The sequence below is a fragment of the Carcharodon carcharias genome, chromosome 9 (genome assembly GCF_017639515.1).
Source record: "Carcharodon carcharias isolate sCarCar2 chromosome 9, sCarCar2.pri, whole genome shotgun sequence".
Lineage (NCBI taxonomy): Eukaryota > Metazoa > Chordata > Chondrichthyes > Lamniformes > Lamnidae > Carcharodon > Carcharodon carcharias.
Window position 1 is genome coordinate 127,411,513 of NC_054475.1, and position 25,091 is coordinate 127,436,603.

Here is a 25,091-nt window from a genome sequence, read left to right on the forward strand (position 1 = left end):
CCCACTCTCTGCTTTCCCCCCCACTCTCTGCTTTCCCCCCCACTCTCTGCTTTCCCCCCCACTCTCTGCTTTCCCCCCCACTCTCTGCTTTCCCCCCCCACTCTCTGCTTTCCCCCCCACCTCCTGCTTTCCCCCCCAACTCTCTGCTTTCCCCCCCACTCTCTGCTTTCCCCCCACTCTCTGCTTTCCCCCCCACTCTCTGCTTTCCCCCCCACTCTCTGCTTTCCCCCCCACTCTCTGCTTTCCCCCCCACTCTCTGCTTTCCCCCCCACTCTCTGCTTTCTTCCCCCCCACTCTCTGCCTTTCCCCCCCACTCTCTGCTTTCCCCCCCCCCCTCTGCTTTCCCCCCCACTCTCTGCTTTCCCCCCACCCACTCTCTGCTTTCCCCCCCCACTCTCTGCTTTCCCCCCCACTCTCTGCTTTCCCCCCCCTCTCTGCTTTCCCCCCCCTTCTCTGCTTTCCCCCCACTCTCTGCTTTCCCCCCCACTCTCTGCTTTCCCCCCCACTCTCTGCTTTCCCCCCCCCTCTCTGCTTTTCCCCCCCACTCTCTGCTTTCCCCCCACTCTCTGCTTTCCCCCCCACTCTCTGCTTTCCCCCCCACTCTCTGCTTTCCCCCCCACTCTCTGCTTCCCCCCCACTCTCTGCTTTCCCCCCCACTCTCTGCTTTCCCCCCCCACTCTCTGCTTTCCCCCCCACTCTCTGCTTCCCCCCACTCTCTGCTTCCCCCCCACTCTCTGCTTCCCCCCCACTCTCCTGCTTTCCCCCCCACTCTCTGCTTTCCCCCCCACTCTCTGCTTTCCCCCCCACTCTCTGCTTTCCCCCCCACTCTCTGCTTTCCCCCCCACTCTCTGCTTCCCCCCACTCTCTGCTTTCCCCCCCACTCTCTGCTTTCCCCCCCCACTCTCTGCTTTCCCCCCCCACTCTCTGCTTTCCCCCCCACTCTCTGCTTCCCCCCACTCTCTGCTTTCCCCCCCACTCTCTGCTTTCCCCCCCACTCTCTGCTTTCCCCCCCTCTCTGCTTTCCCCCCCACTCTCTGCTTTCCCCCACTCTCTGCTTTCCCCCCCACTCTCTGCTTTCCCCCCCACTCTCTGCTTTCCCCCCCACTCTCTGCTTTCCCCCCCCACTCTCTGCTTTCCCCCCCACTCTCTGCTTTCCCCCCCACTCTCTGCTTTCCCCCCCACTCTCTGCTTTCCCCCCCACTCTCTGCTTTCCCCCCCCACTCTCTGCTTTCCCCCCCACTCTCTGCTTTCCCCCCCCACTCTCTGCTTTCCCCCCCACTCTCTGCTTTCCCCCCCACTCTCTGCTTTCCCCCCCCACTCTCTGCTTTCCCCCCCACTCTCTGCTTTCCCCCCCACTCTCTGCTTTCCCCCCCACTCTCTGCTTTCCCCCCCACTCTCTGCTTTCCCCCCCACTCTCTGCTTTCCCCCCCACTCTCTGCTTTCCCCCCCACTCTCTGCTTTCCCCCCCACTCTCTGCTTTCCCCCCCACTCTCTGCTTTCCCCCCCACTCTCTGCTTTCCCCCCCACTCTCTGCTTTCCCCCCCACTCTCTGCTTTCCCCCCCACTCTCTGCTTTCCCCCCCACTCTCTGCTTTCCCCCCCCACTCTCTGCTTTCCCCCCCACTCTCTGCTTTCCCCCCCACTCTCTGCTTTCCCCCCCACTCTCTGCTTTCCCCCCCACTCTCTGCTTTCCCCCCCACTCTCTGCTTTCCCCCCCCACTCTCTGCTTTCCTCCCCCCCACTCTCTGCTTTCCCCCCCACTCTCTGCTTTCCCCCCCACTCTCTGCTTTCCCCCCCACTCTCTCTTCTGCTCTTTCCTTTCTCTCTCTCTCCCTCGCTCTCTTTCCTTTCTCTCTCTCTCCCTCGCTCTCTTTCCTTTCTCTCTCTCTCCCTCGCTCTCTTCCTTTCTCTCTCTCTCCCTCGCTCTCTTTCCTTTCTCTCTCTCTCCCTCGCTCTCTTTCTTTCTCTCTCTCTCCCTCGCTCTCTTTCCTTTCTCTCTCTCTCCCTCGCTCTCTTTCCTTTCTCTCTCTCTCCCTCGCTCTCTTTCCTTTCTCTCTCTCTCCCTCGCTCTCTTTCCTTTCTCTCTCTCTCCCTCGCTCTCTTTCCTTTCTCTCTCTCTCCCTCGCTCTCTTTCCTTTCTCTCTCTCTCCCTCGCTCTCTTTCCTTTCTCTCTCTCTCCCTCGCTCTCTTTCCTTTCTCTCTCTCTCCCTCGCTCTCTTTCCTTTCTCTCTCTCTGGTTAACCACTTTGTCAATCTGCCCTGCCACCCTTCTCTATCTCCTTTCCCACTGTTTCTGTCTCTCTCTCTCGTTCACTACTTTCCCAATCCATGTTTGTCTCTCCCCTTTAACCCCCAACACAGTCTCTCCTTTCCCCCCAACTCTGTCTCTGCTTTTCCCCTCTCTCTCTCTCTCTCTCTCCCCTTCCCCATCCCTTCCCCCCTCGTTCATTTCTCTCTCTTTCTCGCTCTTTCCTTTCTCTTTCTCTCGCTGTCCCTCTCCTTTCCCCCCTCTCTCTCCTTTCCCCCCTCTCTCTCCTTTTCCCCCCTATCTCCTTTCCCCCCCTATCTCCTTTCCCCCCCCGCTCTCCTTCCCCCCCGCTCTCCTTTCCCCCCGCTCTCCTTTCCCCCGCTCTCCTTTCCCCCGCTCTCCTTTCCCCGCTCTCCTTTCCCCCGCTCTCCTTTCCCCCGCTCTCCTTTCCCCCCCTCTCCTTTCCCCCCTCTCCTTTCCCCCCTCTCCTTTCCCCCCCTCTCCTTTTCCCCCCTCTCCTTTCCCCCCCTCTCCTTTCCCCCCCTCTCCTTTCCCCCCCTCTCCTTTTCCCCCCCTCTCCTTTCCCCCCCTCTCCTTTCCCCCCCTCTCCTTTCCCCCCCTCTCCTTTCCCCCTCCTCTCTCCTTTCCCCCTCCTCTCTCCTTTCCCCCTCCTCCTCTGTTGCTGTCTCGTTAACCACTTTGTCAACCTGCTCTGCTACCCTTCTCTATCTCCTTTCCCAGTATGTTTCTATCTCTCTCTCCTTTCCCACTTTGTCTCTCTCTCATTCACTTCTTTCCCAATCCTGTCTCTCTCTCCTTTCCCCGTCTCTCTGTCTCTGCTTTTCCTCCCTCTTTCCCCCTCTCTCTCATTCCCTCCTCTCTCCTTTTCCCTCCTCTCTCACTTTCCTTCTCTCTCTGTCCTTTCCCCCGATCTTGCTTTCTCTCTCTTGCTTTCCTTTCTCTCTATCCTTTCTCTCTCTTTCCTTTCTCTCTCTCTATATCCCTCTCTCCTTTCCCCCCTCCCTCTCTCTCTTTCCCCCCCTCCCCTTCCCCCCTCCCCTTCTCCCCCTCCCCTTCCCCTCCTCCCCTTCCCCCCCTCCCCTTCCCCTCCTCCCCTCCCCCTCCCCTCCTCCCCTCCCCTTCCCCTCCTCCCCTCCCCTTCCCCTCCTCCCCTCCCCTTCCCCTCCTCCCCTCCCCTTCCCCCCCTCCCCTTCCCCCCTCCCCTTTCCCCTCCCCTTTCCCCCTCCCCTTCCCCCTCCTCTCTCCTTTCCCCCTCCTCTCTCCTTTCCCCCTCCTCTCTCCTTTCCCCCTCCTCTCTCCTGTCCCCCTCCTCTCTCCTTTCCCCGTCCTCTCTTTCTTTCTTGTTAACCACTTTGTCAACCTGCCCTGCTACCCTTCTCTATCTCGTTTCCCAGTATGTTTCTATCTCTCTCTCTCTCCTTTCCCACTTTGTTTCTCTCTCGTTCACTACTTTCCCAATCCTGTCTCTCTCTCCTTTCCCCATCTCTCTGTCTCTGCTTTTCCTCTCTCTCCCTCTTTCCCCCTCTCTCTCTTTCGCTCCTCTCTCTCTCCTTTCCCCTCTTCTCTCTCTGTCCTTTCCCCCTATCTTGCTCTCTTTCCTTTCTCTCTCTCTCTCTTTCCTTTCTCTACCCTTTCTCTCTTTCCTTTCTATCTCTCTTTCCTTTCTCTCTCTCTCTCTCTCTACGCCCCTCTCTACTTTCCCCCTTATCTCTCTATCCTTTCCCCCCTCCCTCTCCTTTCCCCCTCTCCTTCCCCCCCCCTCTCCTTCCCCCCCCTCTCCTTTCACCCCCCTTTCCTTTCACCCTCTCTCTCTCCTTTCACCCCCCCTCTCTCCTTTCACCCCCCTCTCTCCTTTCACCCACCTCTCTCCTTTCACCCCACCTCTCTCCTTTCACCCCTCCCTCCCTCTCTCCTTTCACCCCTCCCTCTCTCCTTTCACCCCCCCTCTCTCCTTTCACTCTCTCTCTCTCTCTCTTTCTTGCTTTCTCTTTCCTTTCTCTCTCTGGTTAACCACTTTGTCAACCTGCCCTGCCACCCTTCTCTATCTCTTTTCCCACACTGTTTCTGTCTCTCTCTCCTTTCCCACTTTGTCTCTCTCTTGTTCACTACTTTCCCAATCCATGTGTGTCTCTCCCATTTTACCCCCAACACAGTCTCTCCTTTCCCCCCCGCTCTGTCTCTACTTTCCCCCTCTCTCTCCTTTCCCCCTCCTCCCTCCTTTCACCCCTCCCTCCCTCCTTTCACCCCTCCCTCCCTCCTTTCACCCCCCCCTCTCCTTTCAACCGCCCCCCCATCCTTTCAACCCCCCTCGCTCTCTTTCATTTCTCTCTCGCTCTCTCTTTCCTTTTTCTCTCTCTCTCTCTCTTGCTTTCTCTTTCCTTTCTCTCTCTGGTTAACCACTTTGTCAACCTGCCCTGCCACCCTTCTCTATCTCCTTTCCCACACTGTTTCTATCTCTCTCTCCTTTCCCACTTTGTCTCTCTCTTGTTCACTACTTTCCCAATCCATGTGTGTCTCTCCCATTTTACCCCCAACACAGTCTCTCCTTTCCCCCCCGCTCTGTCTCTGCTTTACCCCTCTCTCTCTCACTCCTTCCTTCCTCTCTCCTCCCCCCCTTTCCTTCCTCTCTCTTTCTCACTCTCTCTCTCGCTCTCTTTCCTTTCTCTCTCTCGCTCTCTTTCCTTTCTCTCTCTCGCTCTCTTTCCTTTCTCTCTCTCGCTCTCTTTCCTTTCTCTCTCTCGCTCTCTTTCCTTTCTCTCTTCTTTTCCCCCGCTCTCTCTTCTTTTCCCCCGCTCTCTCTTCTTTTCCCCCGCTCTCTCTTCTTTTCCCCCGCTCTCTCTTCTTTTCCCCTGCTCTCTCTTCTTTTCCCCCGCTCTCTCTTCTTTCCCCACGCTCTCTCTCCTTTTCCCCCGTTCTCTCTCCTTTTCCACCTCTCTCTCTCCTTTTCCGCCTCTCTCTCTCCTTTTCTGCCTCTCTCTCTCCTTTTCCCCCTCTCTCTCTCCTTTTACCCTTCTCTCTCCTTTTCCCCCTCTCTCTCTCCTTTTCCCCTCTCTCTCTCCTTTTCTCCCTCTCTCTCTCCTTTTCCCCCTCTCTCTCTCCTTTTCCCCCTCTCTCTCTCCTTTTCCCGCTCTCTCTCTCCTTTTCCCCCTCTCTCTCTCCTTTTCCCCTCCTCTCTCTCCTTTTCCCCCGCTCTCTCTCCTTTTCCCCCGCTCTCTCTCCTTTTCCCCCGCTCTCTCTCCTTTTCCCCCGCTCTCTCTCTCTTTCTCTCTCTCCATCATTAACCACTTTGTCAACCTGCCCTGCTACCCTTCTCTATCTCCTTTCCCAGTATGTTTCTATCTCTCTCTCCTTCCCACTTTGTCTCTCTCTCGTTCACTACTTTCCCAATCCTGTGTCTCTCTCTCTCCTTTCCCCGTCTCTGTCTCTGCTTTCCCTCCTCTCTCTCTTTCCCTCCTCTCTCTCTTTCCCTCCTCTCTCTCTTTCCCTCCTCTCTCTCTTTCCCTCCTCTCTCTCTTTCCCTCCTCTCTCTCTTTCCCTCCTCTCTCTTTCCCTCCTCTCTCTTTCCCTCCTCTCTCTTTCCCTCCTCTCTCTTTCCCTCCTCTCTCTTTCCCTCCTCTCTCTCTTTCCCTCCTCTCTCTCTTTCCCTCCTCTCTCTTTCCCTCCTCTCTCTTTCCCTCCTCTCTCTTTCCCTCCTCTCTCTTTCCCTCCTCTCTCTTTCCCTCCTCTCTCTTTCCCTCTCTCCGTCTTTTCCCCCTCTCTCGCTCTCTCTCCTTTCCCCCTCTCTCCTTTCACCCCCTTTTTCCTTTCCCCCCTCTCTCTCCTTTCCTCCCTCTCTCTCCTTTCCTCCCTCTCTCTCCTTCTCCCACCCCTCTCTCCTTCTCCCCCCCCTCTCTCCTTCTCCCCCCCTCTCTCCTTCTCCCCCCATCTCTCCTTCTCCCCCCCTCTCTCCTTCTCCCCCCCTCTCTCCTTCTCCCCCCCTCTCTCCTTCTCCCCCCCTCTCTCCTTCTCCCCCCCCTCTCTCCTTCTTCCCCCCCTCTCTCCTTCTCCCCCCCCGCTCCTTCTCCCCCCCTCTCTCCTTCTCCCCCCCTCTCTCCTTCTCCCCCCCTCTCTCCTTCTCCCCCCCTCTCTCCTTCTCCCCCCCTCTCTCCTTCTCCCCCCCTCTCTCCTTCTCCCCCCTTCTCTCCTCCCCCCTCTCTCCTTCTCCCCCCCTCTCTCCTTCTCCCCCCCTCTCTCCTTCTCCCCCCCTCTCTCCTTCTCCCCCCTCTCTCCTTCTCCCCCCTCACTCCTTCTCACCCCCTCTCTCCTTTTCCCCCTCTCTCCTTTTCCCCCCTCTCTCTCTCCCTCATTAACCACTTTGTCAACCTGCCCTGCTACCCTTTTCTATCTCCTTTCCCAGTATGTTTCTATCTCTCTCTCTCCTTTCCCACTTTGTCTCTCGTTCACTACTTTCCCAATCCTGTGTCTCTCTCTCTCCTTTCTCCGTCTCTCTGGCTCTGCTTTTCCTCTCTCCCTCTTTGCCTCTCTCCCTTTCCCTCCTCTCTCTCCTTTCCCTCCTCTCTCTCCTCTCCCTCTCCTCTCTCCTTTCCCTCTCCTCTCTCCTTTCCCTCCTCTCTCTCCTTTCCCTCCCCTCTCTCCTTTCCCTCCTCTCTCTCCCCCTTTCCCTCCTCTCTCTCCCCTTTCCCTCCTCTCTCTCCCCTTTCCCTCCTCTCTCTCCCCTTTCCCTCCTCTCTCTCCCCTTTCCCTCCTCTCTCTCCCCTTTCCCTCCTCTCTCTCCCCCTTTCCCTCCTCTCTCTCCCCTTTCCCTCCTCTCTCTCTGTCCTTTCTCTCTCTCTGTCCTTTCTCTCTCTCTGTCCTTTCTCTCTCTCTGTCCTTTCTCTCTCTCTGTCCTTTCTCTCTCTCTGTCCTTTCTCTCTCTCTGTCCTTTCTCTCTCTCTTTCCTTTCTCTCTCTCTTTCCTTTCTCTCTCTCTTTCCTTTCTCTCTCTCTTTCCTTTCTCTCTCTCTTTCCTTTCTCTCTTTTTTGTTTCTCTCTCTCTCTACCCCCCTCTCTCCTTATCTCTCTATCCTTTCCCCCTCTTTCTCCTTCTCGCGCTCTCTTTACTTTCTCTTTCTCTCTTTCCTTTCTCTCTCCTTCCCTCCTCTCTCCTTTCGCACCCCCACTCTCTCCTTTCGCGCCCCCTCTCTCCTTTCGCGCCCCCCTCTCTCCTTTCGCGCCCCCTCTCTTTCGCGCCCCCTCTCTCCTTTCGCGCCCCCTCTCTCCTTTCGCGCCCCCTCTCTCCTTTCGCGCCTCCTCTCTCCTTTCGCGCCCCCCTCTCTCCTTCCGCGCCCCCCTCTCTCCTTCCGCGCCCCCCTCTCTCCTTCCGCGCCCCCCTCTCTCCTTCCGCGCCCCCCTCTCTCCTTCCGCGCCCCCCTCTCTCCTTCCGCGCCCCCCTCTCTCCTTCCGCGCCCCCCTCTCTCCTTTCGCGCCCCCCTCTCTCCTTTCGCGCCCCCCTCTCTCCTTTCGCGCCCCCCTCTCTCCTTTCGCGCCCCCCTCTCTCCTTTCGCGCCCCCCTCTCTCCTTTCGCGCCCCCCTCTCTCCTTTCGCGCCCCCCTCTCTCCTTTCGCGCCCCCCTCTCTCCTTTCGCGCCCCCCTCTCTCCTTTCGCGCCCCCCTCTCTCCTTTCGCGCCCCCCTCTCTCCTTTCGCGCCCCCCTCTCTCCTTTCGCGCCCCCCTCTCTCCTTTCGCGCCCCCCTCTCTCCTTTCGCGCCCCCTCTCTCCTTTCGCGCCCCCTCTCTCCTTTCGCGCCCCCTCTCTCCTTTCGCGCCCCCCTCTCTCCTTTCGCGCCCCCCTCTCTCCTTTCGCGCCCCCCTCTCTCCTTTCGCGCCCCCCTCTCTCCTTTCGCGCCCCCCTCTCTCCTTTCGCGCCCCCCTCTCTCCTTTCGCGCCCCCCTCTCTCCTTTCGCGCCCCCCTCTCTCCTTTCGCGCCCCCCTCTCTCCTTTCGCGCCCCCCTCTCTCCTTTCGCGCCCCCCTCTCTCCTTTCGCGCCCCCCTCTCTCCTTTCGCGCCCCCCTCTCTCCTTCCGCGCCCCCCTCTCTCCTTCCGCGCCCCCCTCTCTCCTTCCGCGCCCCCCTCTCTCCTTCCGCGCCCCCCTCTCTCCTTCCGCGCCCCCCTCTCTCCTTCCGCGCCCCCCTCTCTCCTTCCGCGCCCCCCTCTCTCCTTCCGCGCCCCCCTCTCTCCTTCCGCGCCCCCCTCTCTCCTTCCGCGCCCCCCTCTCTCCTTCCGCGCCCCCCTCTCTCCTTCCGCGCCCCCCTCTCTCCTTCCGCGCCCCCCTCTCTCCTTCCGCGCCCCCCCTCTCTCCTTCCGCGCCCCCCTCTCTCCTTCCGCGCCCCCCTCTCTCCTTCCGCGCCCCCCTCTCTCCTTCCGCGCCCCCCTCTCTCCTTCCGCGCCCCCCTCTCTCCTTCCGCGCCCCCCCTCTCTCCTTCCGCGCCCCCCTCTCTCCTTCCGCGCCCCCCTCTCTCCTTCCGCGCCCCCCTCTCTCCTTCCGCGCCCCCCTCTCTCCTTCCGCGCCCCCCTCTCTCCTTCCGCGCCCCCCTCTCTCCTTCCGCGCCCCCCCTCTCTCCTTCCGCGCCCCCCTCTCTCCTTCCGCGCCCCCCCTCTCTCCTTCCGCGCCCCCCTCTCTCCTTCCGCGCCCCCCTCTCTCCTTCCGCGCCCCCCTCTCTCCTTCCGCGCCCCCCTCTCTCCTTCCGCGCCCCCCCTCTCTCCTTCCGCGCCCCCCTCTCTCCTTCCGCGCCCCCCTCTCTCCTTCCGCGCCCCCCTCTCTCCTTCCGCGCCCCCCCTCTCTCCTTCCGCGCCCCCCTCTCTCCTTCCGCGCCCCCCTCTCTCCTTCCGCGCCCCCCTCTCTCCTTCCGCGCCCCCCTCTCTCCTTCCGCGCCCCCCTCTCTCCTTCCGCGCCCCCCTCTCTCCTTCCGCGCCCCCCTCTCTCCTTCCGCGCCCCCCCTCTCTCCTTCCGCGCCCCCCTCTCTCCTTCCGCGCCCCCCTCTCTCCTTCCGCGCCCCCCTCTCTCCTTCCGCGCCCCCCTCTCTCCTTCCGCGCCCCCCTCTCTCCTTCCGCGCCCCCCTCTCTCCTTCCGCGCCCCCCTCTCTCCTTCCGCGCCCCCCTCTCTCCTTCCGCGCCCCCCTCTCTCCTTCCGCGCCCCCCTCTCTCCTTCCGCGCCCCCCTCTCTCCTTCCGCGCCCCCCTCTCTCCTTCCGCGCCCCCCTCTCTCCTTTCGCGCCCCCCTCTCTCCTTTCGCGCCCCCCTCTCTCCTTTCGCGCCCCCCTCTCTCCTTTCGCGCCCCCCTCTCTCCTTTCGCGCCCCCCTCTCTCCTTTCGCGCCCCCCTCTCTCCTTTCGCGCCCCCCTCTCTCCTTTCGCGCCCCCCTCTCTCCTTTCGCGCCCCCCCTCTCTCCTTTCGCGCCCCCCTCTCTCCTTTCGCGCCCCCCCTCTCTCCTTTCGCGCCCCCCTCTCTCCTTTCGCGCCCCCCCTCTCTCCTTTCGCGCCCCCCTCTCTCCTTTCGCGCCCCCCTCTCTCCTTTCGCGCCCCCCTCTCTCCTTTCGCGCCCCCCTCTCTCCTTTCGCGCCCCCCCTCTCTCCTTTCGCGCCCCCCTCTCTCCTTTCGCGCCCCCCCTCTCTCCTTTCGCGCCCCCCTCTCTCCTTTCGCGCCCCCCCTCTCTCCTTTCGCGCCCCCCTCTCTCCTTTCGCGCCCCCCCTCTCTCCTTTCGCGCCCCCCTCTCTCCTTTCGCGCCCCCCTCTCTCCTTTCGCGCCCCCCTCTCTCCTTTCGCGCCCCCCTCTCTCCTTTCGCGCCCCCCTCTCTCCTTTCGCGCCCCCCTCTCTCCTTTCGCGCCCCCCTCTCTCCTTTCGCGCCCCCCTCTCTCCTTTCGCGCCCCCCTCTCTCCTTTCGCGCCCCCCTCTCTCCTTTCGCGCCCCCCTCTCTCCTTTCGCGCCCCCCTCTCTCCTTTCGCGCCCCCCTCTCTCCTTTCGCGCCCCCCTCTCTCCTTTCGCGCCCCCCTCTCTCCTTTCGCGCCCCCCCTCTCTCCTTTCGCGCCCCCCTCTCTCCTTTCGCGCCCCCCTCTCTCCTTTCGCGCCCCCTCTCTCCTTTCGCGCCCCCCTCTCTCCTTTCGCGCCCCCTCTCTCCTTTCGCGCCCCCCTCTCTCCTTTCGCGCCCCCCTCTCTCCTTTCGCGCCCCCCTCTCTCCTTTCGCGCCCCCCTCTCTCCTTCCGCGCCCCCCTCTCTCCTTTCGCGCCCCCCTCTCTCCTTCGCGCCCCCCTCTCTCCTTCCGCGCCCCCCTCTCTCCTTCCGCGCCCCCCTCTCTCCTTCCGCGCCCCCCTCTCTCCTTCCGCGCCCCCCTCTCTCCTTCCGCGCCCCCCTCTCTCCTTCCGCGCCCCCCCTCTCTCCTTCCGCGCCCCCCTCTCTCCTTTCCGCGCCCCCCTCTCTCCTTCCGCGCCCCCCTCTCTCCTTCCGCGCCCCCCTCTCTCCTTCCGCGCCCCCCCTCTCCTTCCGCGCCCCCCTCTCTCCTTCCGCGCCCCCCTCTCTCCTTCCGCGCCCCCCCTCTCTCCTTCCGCGCCCCCCTCTCTCCTTCCGCGCCCCCCTCTCTCCTTCCGCGCCCCCCCTCTCTCCTTCCGCGCCCCCCTCTCTCCTTTCGCGCCCCCCCTCTCTCCTTCGCGCCCCCCTCTCTCCTTCCGCGCCCCCCTCTCTCCTTTCGCGCCCCCCCTCTCTCCTTCCGCGCCCCCCTCTCTCCTTTCGCGCCCCCCTCTCTCCTTTCGCGCCCCCCTCTCTCCTTTCGCGCCCCCCTCTCTCCTTTCGCGCCCCCCTCTCTCCTTTCGCGCCCCCCTCTCTCCTTCCGCGCCCCCCTCTCTCCTTCCGCGCCCCCCTCTCTCCTTCCGCGCCCCCCTCTCTCCTTCCGCGCCCCCCTCTCTCCTTCCGCGCCCCCCTCTCTCCTTTCCGCGCCCCCCTCTCTCCTTCCGCGCCCCCCTCTCTCCTTCCGCGCCCCCCTCTCTCCTTCCGCGCCCCCCTCTCTCCTTCGCGCCCCCCTCTCTCCTTCTTCCGCGCCCCCTCTCTCCTTTCGCTCCCCCTCTCTCCTTTCGCGCCCCCCTCTCTCCTTTCGCGCCCCCCCCCTCTCCTTTCGCGCCCCCCCCTCTCCTTTCGCGCCCCCCTCTGTTTCCTTTCGCACCCCCCTCTGTTTCCTTTCGCGCTCCCCCCTCCCTCCTTTCTCTCTCTCTCTCCCTGTTTAACCATTTTGTAACCTGCCCTGCCACCCTTCTCTATTTCCTTTCCCACTCTGTTTCTATCTCTCTCTCCTTTCCCTCTTTGTCTCTCTCTTGTTCACTACTTTCCCAATCCGTGTGTGTCTCTCCCCTTTAACCCCCACCACAGTCTCTCCTTTCCCCCTCTCTGTCTCTGCTTTTCCCCCCCCTCTCTCTCTCTCTCTCCCCTTTCCCCCTCTCTTTTCCCCACCCCTCTCTCTCTCCTTTTCCCCTCTCTCTCTCCTTTCTCTCACGCTCTCTCTCCTTTCTCTGCCCCTCCCTCCCTCGCTCTCCTTTCCCACTCTGTCTCTGCCTTCCGCTCTTGCTCCCAGATCTTGGGGCCTCGCTCTCTCCCTGCAGCCTAGGCTTCTGGTGATGGTGGCGGCAGCTGGCCCAGAGTTCTGTGTTGGTGGAGCAGAGCCGGAGTGCATTTTCATAAAACTGAAAATGGCGATGCAAATTGAAAAACTGTGCCCTAAAGAATAAGCAACATTAAAGCGAAACATCTTTAAGAAGGGTGACTTAAAGTGAGCACTTACTGTATTTTATTGTTTCACTTTGATTTGATGATGTGTCAGTAAGATATGGGTGGCATCATTGTGATGTATTTGAATACATTGTTGCCTGGATTTTCAAGTTGGTATTACTTCCAACTTAAAACAAATGGGTTACTGTCTTTTGTTAAAACAATAACACAATGTCTGTAGGGAAGTCTAGACTTTTAAGTCAAGTGTTAATTATTTCTGTGGCTGTTCTGAAGTTATAGTTGTGTGTTAATAGGTATACGTTGAATGTTCTTGAAGAACTGGGTGATGGTCAAAAAGTCAATGATGATATCATTGTCAAGTGGGTAAATAAGACATTGAAAGAGGCAGGCAAGAAAACTACTATCCAGAGTTTTAAGGTAAGCAGTTTTTTAAAAAATCCACTGTAGTATCTTTCCATGTACCAGCCCAAAAGTTGCGCGTGTGAATGAATTATTTGCTAACAGTGGAGGTTTTCTCAGCGAGTGGCTGCAAGGTGCTATAATATACCTCTGGACAAATTATTAGTGAACCTCTGACCTGAGTTGGTGAACAGCTGGCCCATTGTTGTGGGCTTGCTCTGAAGACCCATGGGAACAACAGGTTAACAGTGTCAAAAACAGAATTACCTGGAAAAACTCAGCAGGTCTGGCAGCATCGGCGGAGAAGAAAAGAGTTTACGTTTCGAGTCCTCATGACCCTTCGACAGAACTTGAGTGAATCCAAGAAAGGGGTGAAATATAAGCTGGTTTAAGGTGTGTTGTGGGGGCGGGGTGGGGGGAGAGAAGTGGAGGGGGTTGGTGTGGTTGTAGTGTCTTCAGCTTCCTCCAAACAAACTCAAACACATTCATGTATTTGGAACAAGTACCTTTAGTAATAGTCAGTTTCTGTCTGTCCAGGCTGTCTTGATTGGCCAGTTTAAGGGGCATACCTGTTAATGGGTTTATTTGATGGAAGGTCAGAGGCAGGCGGGGCATGCAGAGGACTGGAGTATGTGATGCATGTGAGTGTCAACAGTTGGTTGTGGTGACAGAGTTGATGGAGAACAAAAACAGCAGAAGGTAAGGAAAGTCCAACAACAAAATTACTTTTGCTGGAGAGGCTGTTTGCCTGTGGGATGGAATGAGATTGGTGGGAGGGGTGGGGATGGCATTGGAGGGAGGGAATGGAACGGGAGGTGTGGTATTTTGATGAAGTTGGTTGTTAAGTGTGGAAAAATGGTAGGGTCATATATCTGATACAACTTATTATTCAAAATCTATTCTTTGTGCTAAGAAAGAGGATTCGCTGGATTTGAATGAAAATGTTTTTATAGAAAAATGGTCAAGTGATTTAAGAGAATACATCAGCTTTGATTCTAAAGATGAGGAAGATGATAACACCCCCCAGAGTTTCTTCTCCTCCTCCTCTTTAAGGTGCCATGCCCTAAGAGGATATTGGCAACCATGGCATTGGTCCATGATTATGCTTGGCAAAGTACTGCAGTGGTTTGCTATTGCCTTCTGCAGTATGGCTGACCAGGAAACTCATCAACTTTTTAACACCTGCCATCTGGCATCTTGGAAGGATTTACCCGCTGGTAATCAACCTGTTTGGCCATGTTATATGCGCACGCCTTCCGAGGCCATCAAATCCTGAAGTGGGACTTGAATCTGGAACTCCTGGCCCATGGGTAGGGATGCTACCACTGCGCCACTAAACCTCTTCAGAGTTTCTACAAAGTCTAATTCCGATGGGCACGCCACCACGCAAACTTGGATTCAAGGAAGGAGCAATTATAATGTTGCTATGAAACTTGAGTCCTAAACAAGAATTTTGTAATGGAACAAGATTAGTCACTTGGAAGCTGTTTTCTTTGACAGATGCTGAAATCATAACAGACAGATCTTGAGGAAATAGTGTTTATTTCTTAAGTAATATTGAACCCATCTGATGTAAACCTATTTTTCAACTTAAGAGACAACTGCTCTCAATTAGACTTTCATATTCTACGATTGGACTCTTTATATTTCTAAACTTGTCTTTATATGTGGACAGCTTTATTAAGCTTCTTGCAAAGTAAAATGTTTTGAATCTATTCAAGTCTTTGGTGAAAGAATAACTAGAAATCCTGTTTTTAAAGAGGTTGCAGTAAGGTGCTAACTTGACCACAAATGTTTTGCGGGTCCGTTAGTGTTTAATAGTAAACAGTACAATGTTGCAAGTCAGCAACTGCTACACTCTATGTGTGCCTCTCTCTCATTCTCATTTTCTTTCCATTTCTCTCTGCACTCCCTTCACTATCCCACATCTCTACTCTACAAAGAACCAGGTGTTCTAATGGTGTCCTGACAGGAGTTACCTCTTAACTAGCACAATCAGAACAGACTGTTTTAAGATTTAACTTATTTAGAGTTTGCCAGAGCTGCTTGCGTAGAAATTGGCTGCCATGTTTACCTATACAACAGTTGGTGCATGTCAGAAGATGGTTCCTTAGCTACAAAGTACTTTGGGATGTCCTGAAATGTGAAAGCTATTATATAAATGCAAACCTGTCTTTTTATGCTGTCTGTAACAAAACAAGCTTGCATTTATATAGCACCTTTTAAGATGCAAAAATGTCACAAAGGGTGTCAAAGAAGCACAAGGGAAACAGGAACGTTGCTGCAAATTCATAACCTCCTGTGAAAACTATTTTACATAGGACAAGAATTTAAGTTCAAGTTTACCCATACTGGATTTGATTGATGCGATTCAACCTAACTCTATTAACTATGAGCTGGTGAAGACTGGGGTCCTTTCTGATGAGGATAAGCAAGAAAATGCCAAGTATGTCGCCTGTACTTTATTCCTACTTTATGTGAGCATAAAGCATTTCTCTTGTAATCTTGTGTGGGAAGTGAATGTATTTGGTAGTAAATTAGATTTTAGTTGGAAATTATTAAATAAATGTCATGTTAATGGAAAAAGACTATATAAACAACTTTACAATCTAAATGCATACAGAGCATTTAAAAAAACAGCTGGCGCTGCACAATAGCAAATCTTGCATAGTTTCTGCATGCAATATCTACACTTGGAATTTGCATGATCTGTGAAAATTGGCTTAAACGCAAACCATTTATTGTTTTCTTTGCATTAGTTGACAAATGGATAAGAGCTATGTGTAAGTGCAGAGAGTGATGTAGATGAAAACTGAACAACGGAGTGACGCATTGCCTTTCTCAACAGATATGCTGTGTCAATGGCTAGAAAAATTGGAGCTCGTGTATACGCCCTTCCAGAGGACCTGGTTGAAGTGAAGTCTAAGATGGTTATGACTGTATTTGCCTGCTTGATGGGCAGAGGAATGAAGAGAGTGTAAAATAACATGCTGAATTATAAAGACAAATGTCACCACAAGCAAGTGATTGGCCTTTCAGATATTTCCAGGTTGAAATATGCTGTTGGCAGAACTAGTTTTGTTTTTCTGCTTTCCAAAACTAGAACAAGGTGCTTGGAGAGGAGAGAATTGCATATATTACTTTTCCCTGATGTGGTAATCCATTAATTTAGCAAGGTACACAATGAAATGCATTCATATATATTAACACAGAAGATGCCGACCTACTGCATTATATCATCACCAACAGGTTTTTTCCCCCCTCAGTTAAAGTACTGGTCATATATTGTCATTGGATATGGATTATGCTGGGCTTTCATTTTAAGTTACTTTTAGATTGGCTTTGAGGTGATCGCTGTTGCATTTGAGGTTTATCAGATGGAACTAAATTTTGAACGAAAGCTAAAGATCTCACTTTTACAGATATTAACAATCACTGTTCTTTGTTATATTCCACATAACTAACTTGTGATTTTTTTTTCCCAATGTTGTATGTGCACTGTTCATTGTGTATAATCTAACCCAACACTGCTACTTTTCAGTGTTTCAAGACAATTTGCAGTATAAAAGTTCCCTTTTTGTTTAAAATAAAAGTTTCAATGAAGGTTTTAGGCCAAAAACATTCACTTGTTATTTTTCCTCTCTTTAGTAATGACCGACATATGCATTTTCTGTATGTATTTTATTTTTGGTAAAGATTATGTAGCCCTTCTAACTCTCCATTCCAGATATAGTCTTCAGTACATTCCATAGTCCAAGTAATTATGAATCGTTTTACTATGTATCTTGATATCTTTTAAAATTTGCTTTTCTAAAAAACAATCGCATGAGAGATCATACATGTTATTTAAAAATATTATGCAATCATTATATGCAGGAAAGTGCCAAAGTTCTTGTGTTTAGAAAACTGCATCAGACTGAAATGTGTTGGGAAAGTAGGACCTTGAAGGTGCTTTGGCTCATCACCGGGTTCACAAAGCAGAAAATCCCGAGATCTTTGGGGTGTGTTTTAAATCCTGGGATTCAGAGTTTACTAATCTAAGATTTTAATTGCTCAGCAAAGCTTTCATTAATATAGTATGGAAATGGTGGCAAATGGTTGATGAAAATAAAAGTTTTGATACGTATGTGATGCTTTTTGTGTTTTTTTTCCCCCCGATGTGTACAATGTTGCAAATATTCCAGCTTAAGCAGAAAAGCAACAGACAATCCAGCAGATTTAATCTCCAGTGTCTATTCATTTTCAGATTGTCTGACCTGATGCCCATTTCACAAACTTGACAACCACTAGGGCCTTGGGCAATCCTAAAGTATCTCATCTAGCGAGTCATAGTTTTAGGATAAAGGGTCAGCCAATTATGATTGAGAAGAGAAATTTCTTCTTTCAGAGGGTTGTGTATCTTTGAAGTTCTTGACCCCAGAGCTGTGGATGCTCAGTTATTGTGTGTATTCAAGATTGAGATTGATAAATTCTTGGACAGTCAGGGAATCAAAGGGATATGGTGATGGGGTAGTAAAATGAAGATTATGTAGAAGTTCAGCCATGATCTTATTGCATGGTGGAGCTGGTTTGAGGAACCAAATGGCCTACTCATCTTATTTCTTATATTCTTTCTTTTAACCTAGCGCAGTGCTTCCCAAATTATTTTCCCATTTTAACACTTGAAAATTAACATGACCCTAGACACCAACAAAACAAAGCAGCAATAAAGGAACATAGTAACATCAAGTATATAATTATTAAAGTTTGTGCACTATAGATCAACAAATAATAATACATCATATAAATACAAAAACCTGTGTTTTTAAAGTACTTTATAAAATGTTATTGCTTTATGTACTCCTGTTGCTTTAAGTCAATTTCTCCATGTTCCCAGGTAACAGAAGACTCAGTGAAGCTCCTCTCTTCCCCTTCCCTCCCCATGCACATATAATCAGCATCTCTCCCAATCCTACTCCCCCAAACACACACACACAAACACTAGCCCATCTCCCCTCCCCGTCACATGGTAATTTTTGTATGTTGTACGTTTAGTAAGTCTCATGAAGAGGTTCTGAGTCTTGTATGGTTGAACATTAACTGCTTATCGATAACCCGTAACACAGGGTAAAGGCCAAGGTTTGGGCTAACTCCATACTTCTCTAGACAGGTCTGTCCACTTCACAACTGACTCTCATCTCAGGTCATGTGTCTCTTTACATCACAAAGTGGGCAGTACTGTTTCCCAGTCCCACATCAACCCTTGCTATGCCAATAACCCTTATACTACAGTAATCAGCCCCTCTTCCACCACCACACCTACCCACCAGTCCAGGGTACTAGCCCCAGAATCTTAAGCAACAAACACCAAAGCATATGCAAACTGTTTTAATGTCTAATGTCCCAAAATAGTCAAATGTACAGTTTATTGATATGAAAATATATAGACCGGGATTTTCCAACCCCGTCGCAGGTGGGACCAGCCATAAGTCCATTGACTTGCAGCAGGACCGGAAGATCACAGTGGTGGGCAGATGCAGAAAATCCCGCCCATAGGAACTGTACCCAGTTCTCATCAATACTTCTTTCTCAACTTATTTTTGTTTCTGACACGTTAGTTTGATTATCTCACAAATAGTTGAAAGTGTGATCACTGAGTTGCCTCAAGTTTATCAGTGCAAGTCGCCCCTTCACATTAGTTGTATGTATACTGATTTTACTTGATTTCCCACTCTGGTTTCAGCTTCACAAGAAGAAATGAAAAGAGTTAACCAATCATTGATATGCCTGAGGCAGAACAGCACCATGAATATCATAATCACAATGGTTATGTCTATTCAGTATATCCTGCCAGTGTTGATAATATATCTAATTACTCCAGTGTAATTCCAAGCCCCTCCGCACGCCCCCCCCCCCCAAAAAAAAAACCCTGGGAGCAGTCGACTGGGAAAGTTGAAGGGTGTGCTAGGGTAATGCAGTATTTGGATTTTATTCCTGACATTTTTAGAAGCAGCAATTGGAGTCTTTGATTTCTTAACCAAGCTATTTAAAATTATATAAATATATAATCTGGGTAAGAGAGGCTGCTGCTGGAGATGCTCTGGCTACGGTTGAGAGAGTAAATATTTGAAAATAAGCGAGGGTGGTCCAACTGAATTGGAAAGCGGAGAGGTATTGGAGGAGGATGGTGTGGTAGAGGCATTGGAGGAAGATGGTGTGGTCGACTGAGCCCAAGGAGGAATAATGCATCATGGTCATAGTGATAGAAGAAGTCATTTATGATGTTGATTTGGGCAGTTTCAGTGCTTCAGAAGGGCCAGAAACCTGAAGTTAAAAACATTCCCCTGTTCAAAAGTGAAGCCTCACACACCATTTTATGTGGGTGATCTGGGAAGGGGGATATACTTGCATATTCCCAATGGAGAATCGTCACCATTGAATGTTGTCATACCTGATCCATTATATTATTGTAGTGATGTCACATCCAATCCACTGTAACATTGAAGAAACGTGATGTCACATCTACCCACTATTATGAGGACATAGTGACAGTGACCCATTGTATAATATTGGTGACATCACAACTGAGTTGTTACAATAATGAAGTGATATCTTTTCCCATTCATTATAACATTAAATTAAAACTAGCCATCTTACAACTGAAATTACCAGTATTTGCCCATTTTTTTAAATGCACATCATGTGCATTATACTCCACCAATACTCGATACACTTCTACTGTGCTTCTGGAAATTCACTGCGGGTACAATTGCTTATGCATAACCAAAAGGAAAAAAAGCAAATTACATCAGCAATAACACAAACTTGTGTCACTACAGTACAGCACCAACATCCCAGCTGAAAAATGGAATAAACATCAAATGAACATAGAGAAATAGAGAAAGAATCTTGGGTCTTCATGCTCCTTCTGCGGTACAGATACAACTAATGGATACATAATGTGTTGATGTGCTCCAAAATGTTTCCTGTATCAGGTATTGGGAATGAAAACGAGGCAAAATGCAGAGTTTTGGGAAGTTCTCCAATACTGGATAGACACAGTCCATCAGCAGACACTTAGCCACCCTTAAAATCCTGTTATTCCTCTCCTCCAGAAAGATCCAGGCTGCGGAGACTGCCTGCTTTGTTGACTCGGCCTGCCTTTGTATTGAGGTATTCCGGTCCAAAAGTCCCCAAGAAGCAAAGATGCGGGGACAAATAATCTCTGTTCATATTTCTGGCTGGTTAAATCATGATTCTGCTCATTTCTGCCTCAAGTTTTGCTCTTTTCTGCAAGTGTAAACATACACTCTGTGTCTACTTTATCAGGACCTTTCATAATTCTGAAGACCTCCATTAGGTCACCTCTCAGCCTTCTCGTTTCAAGAGAGAAGAGACGCAGCCCATCCATCCTTTCCAATAGTGTAAACTTGCATTCTGGTTTCATCCTTGTAAATCTTGTTTTCAAGACCTTTATATGGTGCCCGGAATTGTACACATTACTCCAAATGTGGTTTAACCAAGGTTTCATAACAAGTTTAGCACACCTCTATTTTTCTATCCTTCTAGAAATAAACCCTAGTGAATAGTTTGCTGTGTTATGGCATTTTCAACATGCATTGCTACATTTAGCGATTCAAGTATTTAATTTATTAATATAAATTGTAACCCTCAGCTTCCCTTCCCCTGACAGACTTTCTAGGGTTCAAGAAACCCTGTACGAAAACCCATGGTTTAAAGCATTACCTAAACTGTGGATCAACTGCTGTCTGGAAAAATGTCATTACATGTAAAGATTCAAATGCATACTTGATTGGTCTTGTTTTGGAGCTGAATCTTTTAATAATAATTTGCAAAATGCTAATTTGAATTTGAATTGCAAATCTCAGGGGGAAGTCATTTGAGCAGATTTTGTTTTAATTCTTTCATGGAATTTGAGTGTTGCTGGCTAGGCCAGCATTTATTTATTTATTAAATTCATCCATGGGATGTGGGCTTTGTTGGCTGGGCCAGCATTTATTGCCCATCCCTAGTTGAGAAGGTGATGGTGAGCTGCCTTCTTGAACTGCTGCAATCCATGTGGTGTAGGTACACCCACAGTGCTGTTAGAGAGGAAGTTCCAGGTTTTGACCCAGCGGCAGTGAAGGAACGTGATATATTCCCAAGTTAGGTTGGTGAGTGACTTGGAGGGGAACTTCCAGGTGGTGGTGTTCCCATATATCTGCTGCTCTTGTCCTTCTAGATGGTAGTGGTCATGGGCCTGGAAGGTGCTGTTGAAGGAGCCTTGTTGAATTCCTGCAGTGCATCTTGTAGATGGTTCACACTGCTGCTTCTGTGCATTGGTGGTGGAGGGAGTGAATATTTGTGGATCTGGTGCCAATCAAGTGGGTTGCTTTTCTTGATGGTGTCAAGCTTCTTGAGCATTGTGGGAGCTGCACTCATCCAGGCAGGTGGGGAGTATTCCATCACACTCCTGACTTGTGCCTTGTAGATGGTGGATAGACTTTGTGGGGGGGGGGGGGGGGGGGGGGCGTCAGAAGGTTAGTTATTCGTTGCACGATTCCTAGCCTCTGACATGCTCTTGTAGCCACAGTATTTATCTGGCTATTCCAGTTCAGTTTCTGGTGGGGGATAATGGGGGATACAGCAATGGTAATGTTTTTGAACATCAAGGGGCGATGGTTGGATTCTATCTTGTTGGAGATGGTCATTGTCTGACACTTGTATGGCGCGACAGTTATTTGCCACTTCAGCCCAAGCCTGGATATTGTCCAGGTCTTGCTGCATTTGAACATGGACTGCTTCAGTATCTGAGGAGTCACGAATGGTGCTGAACATTGTGCAATCATCATCAAACACCCCCACTTCTGACCTTATGTTGGAAGGAAAGTCATTGATGAAGCAAAAGAACACTATCCTGAGGAACTCCTGCAGTGATGTCCTGGAACTGAGATGACTGACCTCCAACAACCACAACCATTTTCCTTTGCGCTAGGTATGACTCGAACCAGCGGAGAGCTTTCCCCACGATTCCCATTGACTCCAGGTTTGCTAGGGCTCCTTGATGTCCCACTCGGTTAAATGCTGCCTTGTTGTCAAGGGCTGTCACTCTCACCTCACCTAGGGAGTTCTGCTGTTTTGTACATGTTTGAACCAAGATTGTAATAAGGTCAGGAGCTGAGTGCCCCTGGCAGAACCCAAACTGGGCATTAGTGAACAGGTTATTGCTAAGCAAGAGCTGCTTGATAGCACTGTTGATGACCCCCTTTCATCACTTTACTGATGATCGAGAGTAGAATGATGGGGCGGTAATTGACTGGGTTGGATTTGTCCTGCTTTTTGTATACAGGACAAAGCTGGGCAATTTTCCACATAGCCGGGTAGATGCCAGTGTTGTAGCTCTACTGGAACACTTGGGTCAGGGCGCGGAAAGTTCTTGAGTACAAGTCTTCAGTACAATTGCCGGAATATTGTCAGGGCCCATAACCTTTGCAGTATCCAGTGCCTTCAGCCGTTTCTTGATTTCACGTGGAATGAACAGAATTGGCTGAACACTGGCATCTGTGATGCTGGGGACCTCCGGAGGAGGCTGAGGTGGATCATCCACTCGGCACTTCTGGCTGAAGATTGTAGCAATTGCCTTATCTTTTGCACTGATGTGCTGGGCTCCTCCATCATTAAGGATGGGGATATTTATGGAGCCTCCTCCTCCAGTGAGTTGTTCAATTGTTCACCATCATTCATGACTGGATGTGGCAGGACTGCAGAGCTCAGATCTGATCCATCGGTTGTGGGACCGCTTAGTACTGTCTATCTCCTGCTGTTTATGCTGTTTGGCATGCAAGTAGTCCTGTGTTATAGCTTCACCAGGTTGGCACCTCATTTTTGGGTATGCCTGGTGCTGCACCTGGCATGCCGTCCTGCACTCTTCATTGATCCCCTGGCTTGATGTTAATGGTAGAGTGGGGGATATGCCAGGCCATGAGGTTACTGATTGTGTTTGTGTACAATTCTGCTGCTGCTGATGGCCCACAGCGCCTCATGGATGCCCAGTCTTGAGTTGCTATATCTGTTCGAAATCTATCCCATTTAGCACGGTGGTAGTGCCACGCAACACGATGAAGGGTATCCTCAATGTGAAGGTGGGACTTCATCTCCTCAACGACTGTACTGTGATCGTTCCTACTGATGCTGTCAAGGACAGATGCATCTCTGGCAGGCAGTTTGGTGAGGATGAGGTCAAGTATGTTTTTCCCTCTTGTTGGTTCCTTCACCACCAGCCGCAGACCCAGTCTAGCAGCCTTGTCCTTTAGGACTTGGCCAGTTTGGTCAGTAGTGGTGCTAACAAGCCACTCTTGGTAATAAACGTTGAGTATGTTCTCACCCCCACCCAGAGTACATTCTGTGCCCTTGCCGCCCTCAGTGCTTCCTCCAAGTGGTGTTCAATGTGGAGGAGTACTGATTCATCAGCTGAGGGAGGACGGTATGCAATAATCAGCAGGAAGTTTCCTTGCCCATGTTTGACTTGGTGCCATGAGACTTCATGTGGTCCAGAGTCGATGTTGAGGACTCCCAGGGCACCTCCCTCCTGTTTGTATACCTCTGTGCCGCCACATCTGGTGGAACAGGGCATACCCAGGGATTGTGATGGTGGTACAAAAACAAAAATACCTGGAAAAACTCAGCAGGCCTGACAGCATCTGCGGAGAGGGATACAGTTGATGTTTCAAGTCTGTATGACCCTTCGTCAGTATGGGACATTATCTGTAAGGTATGTTGCCGTGAAGATAACCATATTAGACTGTTGCTTGACTAGTATGTGAGACAGCTCTCCCAATTTTGGCACTCGCCCCCAGATGTTAGTAGGAATTGACAGGGCTGAGATTGCCATTGTCATTTCGGGTGTCTAGGTCGATCCATCTGGTTTCATTCCTTTTTTGTGACTTTGTAGTGGTTTGACACAACTGAGTGGCTTACTAGGCCACTTCAGGGGGTATTAAAGAGTCAACCACATTACTGTGGGTTTGGAGTCATAGGTAGGTCAGACCAGGTAAGGACGACATATTTCCTTCCCTAAAGGGCATTAGTAAACCAGATGGGTTTCTACAACAATGGTTCCATGGTCATCATTAGACTTCTAATTCCAGATTCTTATTGAATTCTGCCATGGTGGGATTCAAACCCAGGGTCTCTGGATTACTAGTCCAGCAACAATATGACTCTGCCATCGCCACAACCATTGCACTATCCAAAGCTTGTTACACCTGGAGTCAGTTTTCTGGCAGACACCTCAGGCTGAATTTTCATTTTGGGGTTGGGGCCTTGATAGCAGGAGCATTTCCAGGTTCTGATGCCACACCACATCAGCATCAAACACATGATGCCATTTTGAAGGAGGGAGCCAATCAGTGGCGGTGTGTTCACTGTCGACTTAAGGACAGTGAGTGGGTCCCTGACATTGGAGGGCCTGTAGTGCTGAGAGAGCAGCAGTTCCCATTGTCAGAGCTAAGAGGTGCCAATGTGTGTAGGAGAGAAACAGCACACTTTTTTTCAAAACAAAAGTTAGTCACTGCTATTCTTTGTGGAAGGGGGTACCCTCCACAAGGGCAACTTGCAGGAACAACTGTGACCATCTCAGTTTGTCTGTTGTGTGGGTAGTCAGGGGATGGGGAGGGGGTGGGGTTTGGTAGGTTTAAAATGATGCTGGAGTGACCTCAAACGATTGGTCTTAATAGGCTTCCCACTGCTGTTGGCAGGTAGCCATCAGTCCCTCTGCTTCCTGAACCTGTTTCTTACAAAATAAGCTGAAGATGTGAAGGTGTTGCCAAACCGGCATGCCGCTTTCCGACAGCAGTTTTCTGGCTCTGTCACCTCTGGTCCTGCCTCTGACGTGATTTGAAAATTCTTCTCTCTTCTTGAGAGGATGGGAAATAGTTTGTTATGACAATCCAAGCTCTGTTCTGCATAAAAATGGATTTTAATCCAATAGGGAAAATGGCATTCCAGCTTCAACATCTTCAGAAAGGCCAGTCCTTGGCTCATTGTCTACTGCTGCTTCATCCTGAGCAATTATCTTGGCAGTTTTTGTACGTGGTGGCTTGCCATTGCCTTCCACTCTCAGGCAGGGTATGGAGGCAGGTTCCAAGTCTACCTCAGCTGGAATGGAAATTGAGCTCGAGCTTTCGGTGTTATTCTGAACCATTTGCTAGTCATCTAGCACCATGACACACTTTACAACACAAGTTCCTCCTATTGCAGTTGCGTCCACTCAGTCTTTGCCACCAATGGAATGCTTTGCAGTTGCAGTCGTTCTCTAATCTCTCTCTGGGCCGCACCTCTTTTTGGTTCTTGTTCCTCTTGTTCCTTGGCCTCGGAATGTGTCACAATAGACCTGGACTACCTTTGACCTCATAATGCCAAAGTCAGGAGCCTTCAGTATCAGATACAGGTCATGTTTTATTTGAGGCATTGGAGACATTATGGTTGGGATTTTCAAAGGACCACTGGTTGGGACTGGGTGCCATCACCCTATGAAAAGTCTCGTGATCCCAATGCATCTGGGACAGTTTCGAATTTTGAACGAGCCAGAGGGGGAAGGAAGCGGAGAACATGCTGGCTGCAATTAATGGCTCTTAAGCTCTTTAAGGAGTTTATTCCAAGGGGCTTGTCTATTCCCAAATGCTATTTTCAAGTCAGTGCACAGC

At 51.6% G+C, this 25,091-nt stretch overlaps 1 protein-coding gene across 5 annotated transcripts in view; it reads left to right on the forward strand.

The window, feature by feature from the left end:
- The window catches only part of LOC121281903 (plastin-3-like), a 146,996-nt gene extending 130,462 nt beyond the window's left edge, over positions 1-16,534 (forward strand). For all 5 annotated transcript variants that reach the window (XM_041195057.1, XM_041195062.1, XM_041195058.1 and 2 more), the window contains 3 exons: positions 12,303-12,426; positions 14,730-14,854; positions 15,257-16,534. In XM_041195057.1, coding sequence (XP_041050991.1) covers positions 12,303-12,426; positions 14,730-14,854; positions 15,257-15,389 — 382 coding nt within the window. In that variant the 3' untranslated portion in view covers positions 15,390-16,534. The remainder of the gene's footprint in view (positions 1-12,302; positions 12,427-14,729; positions 14,855-15,256) is intronic.
- Positions 16,535-25,091: the final 8,557 nt, after the last annotated feature.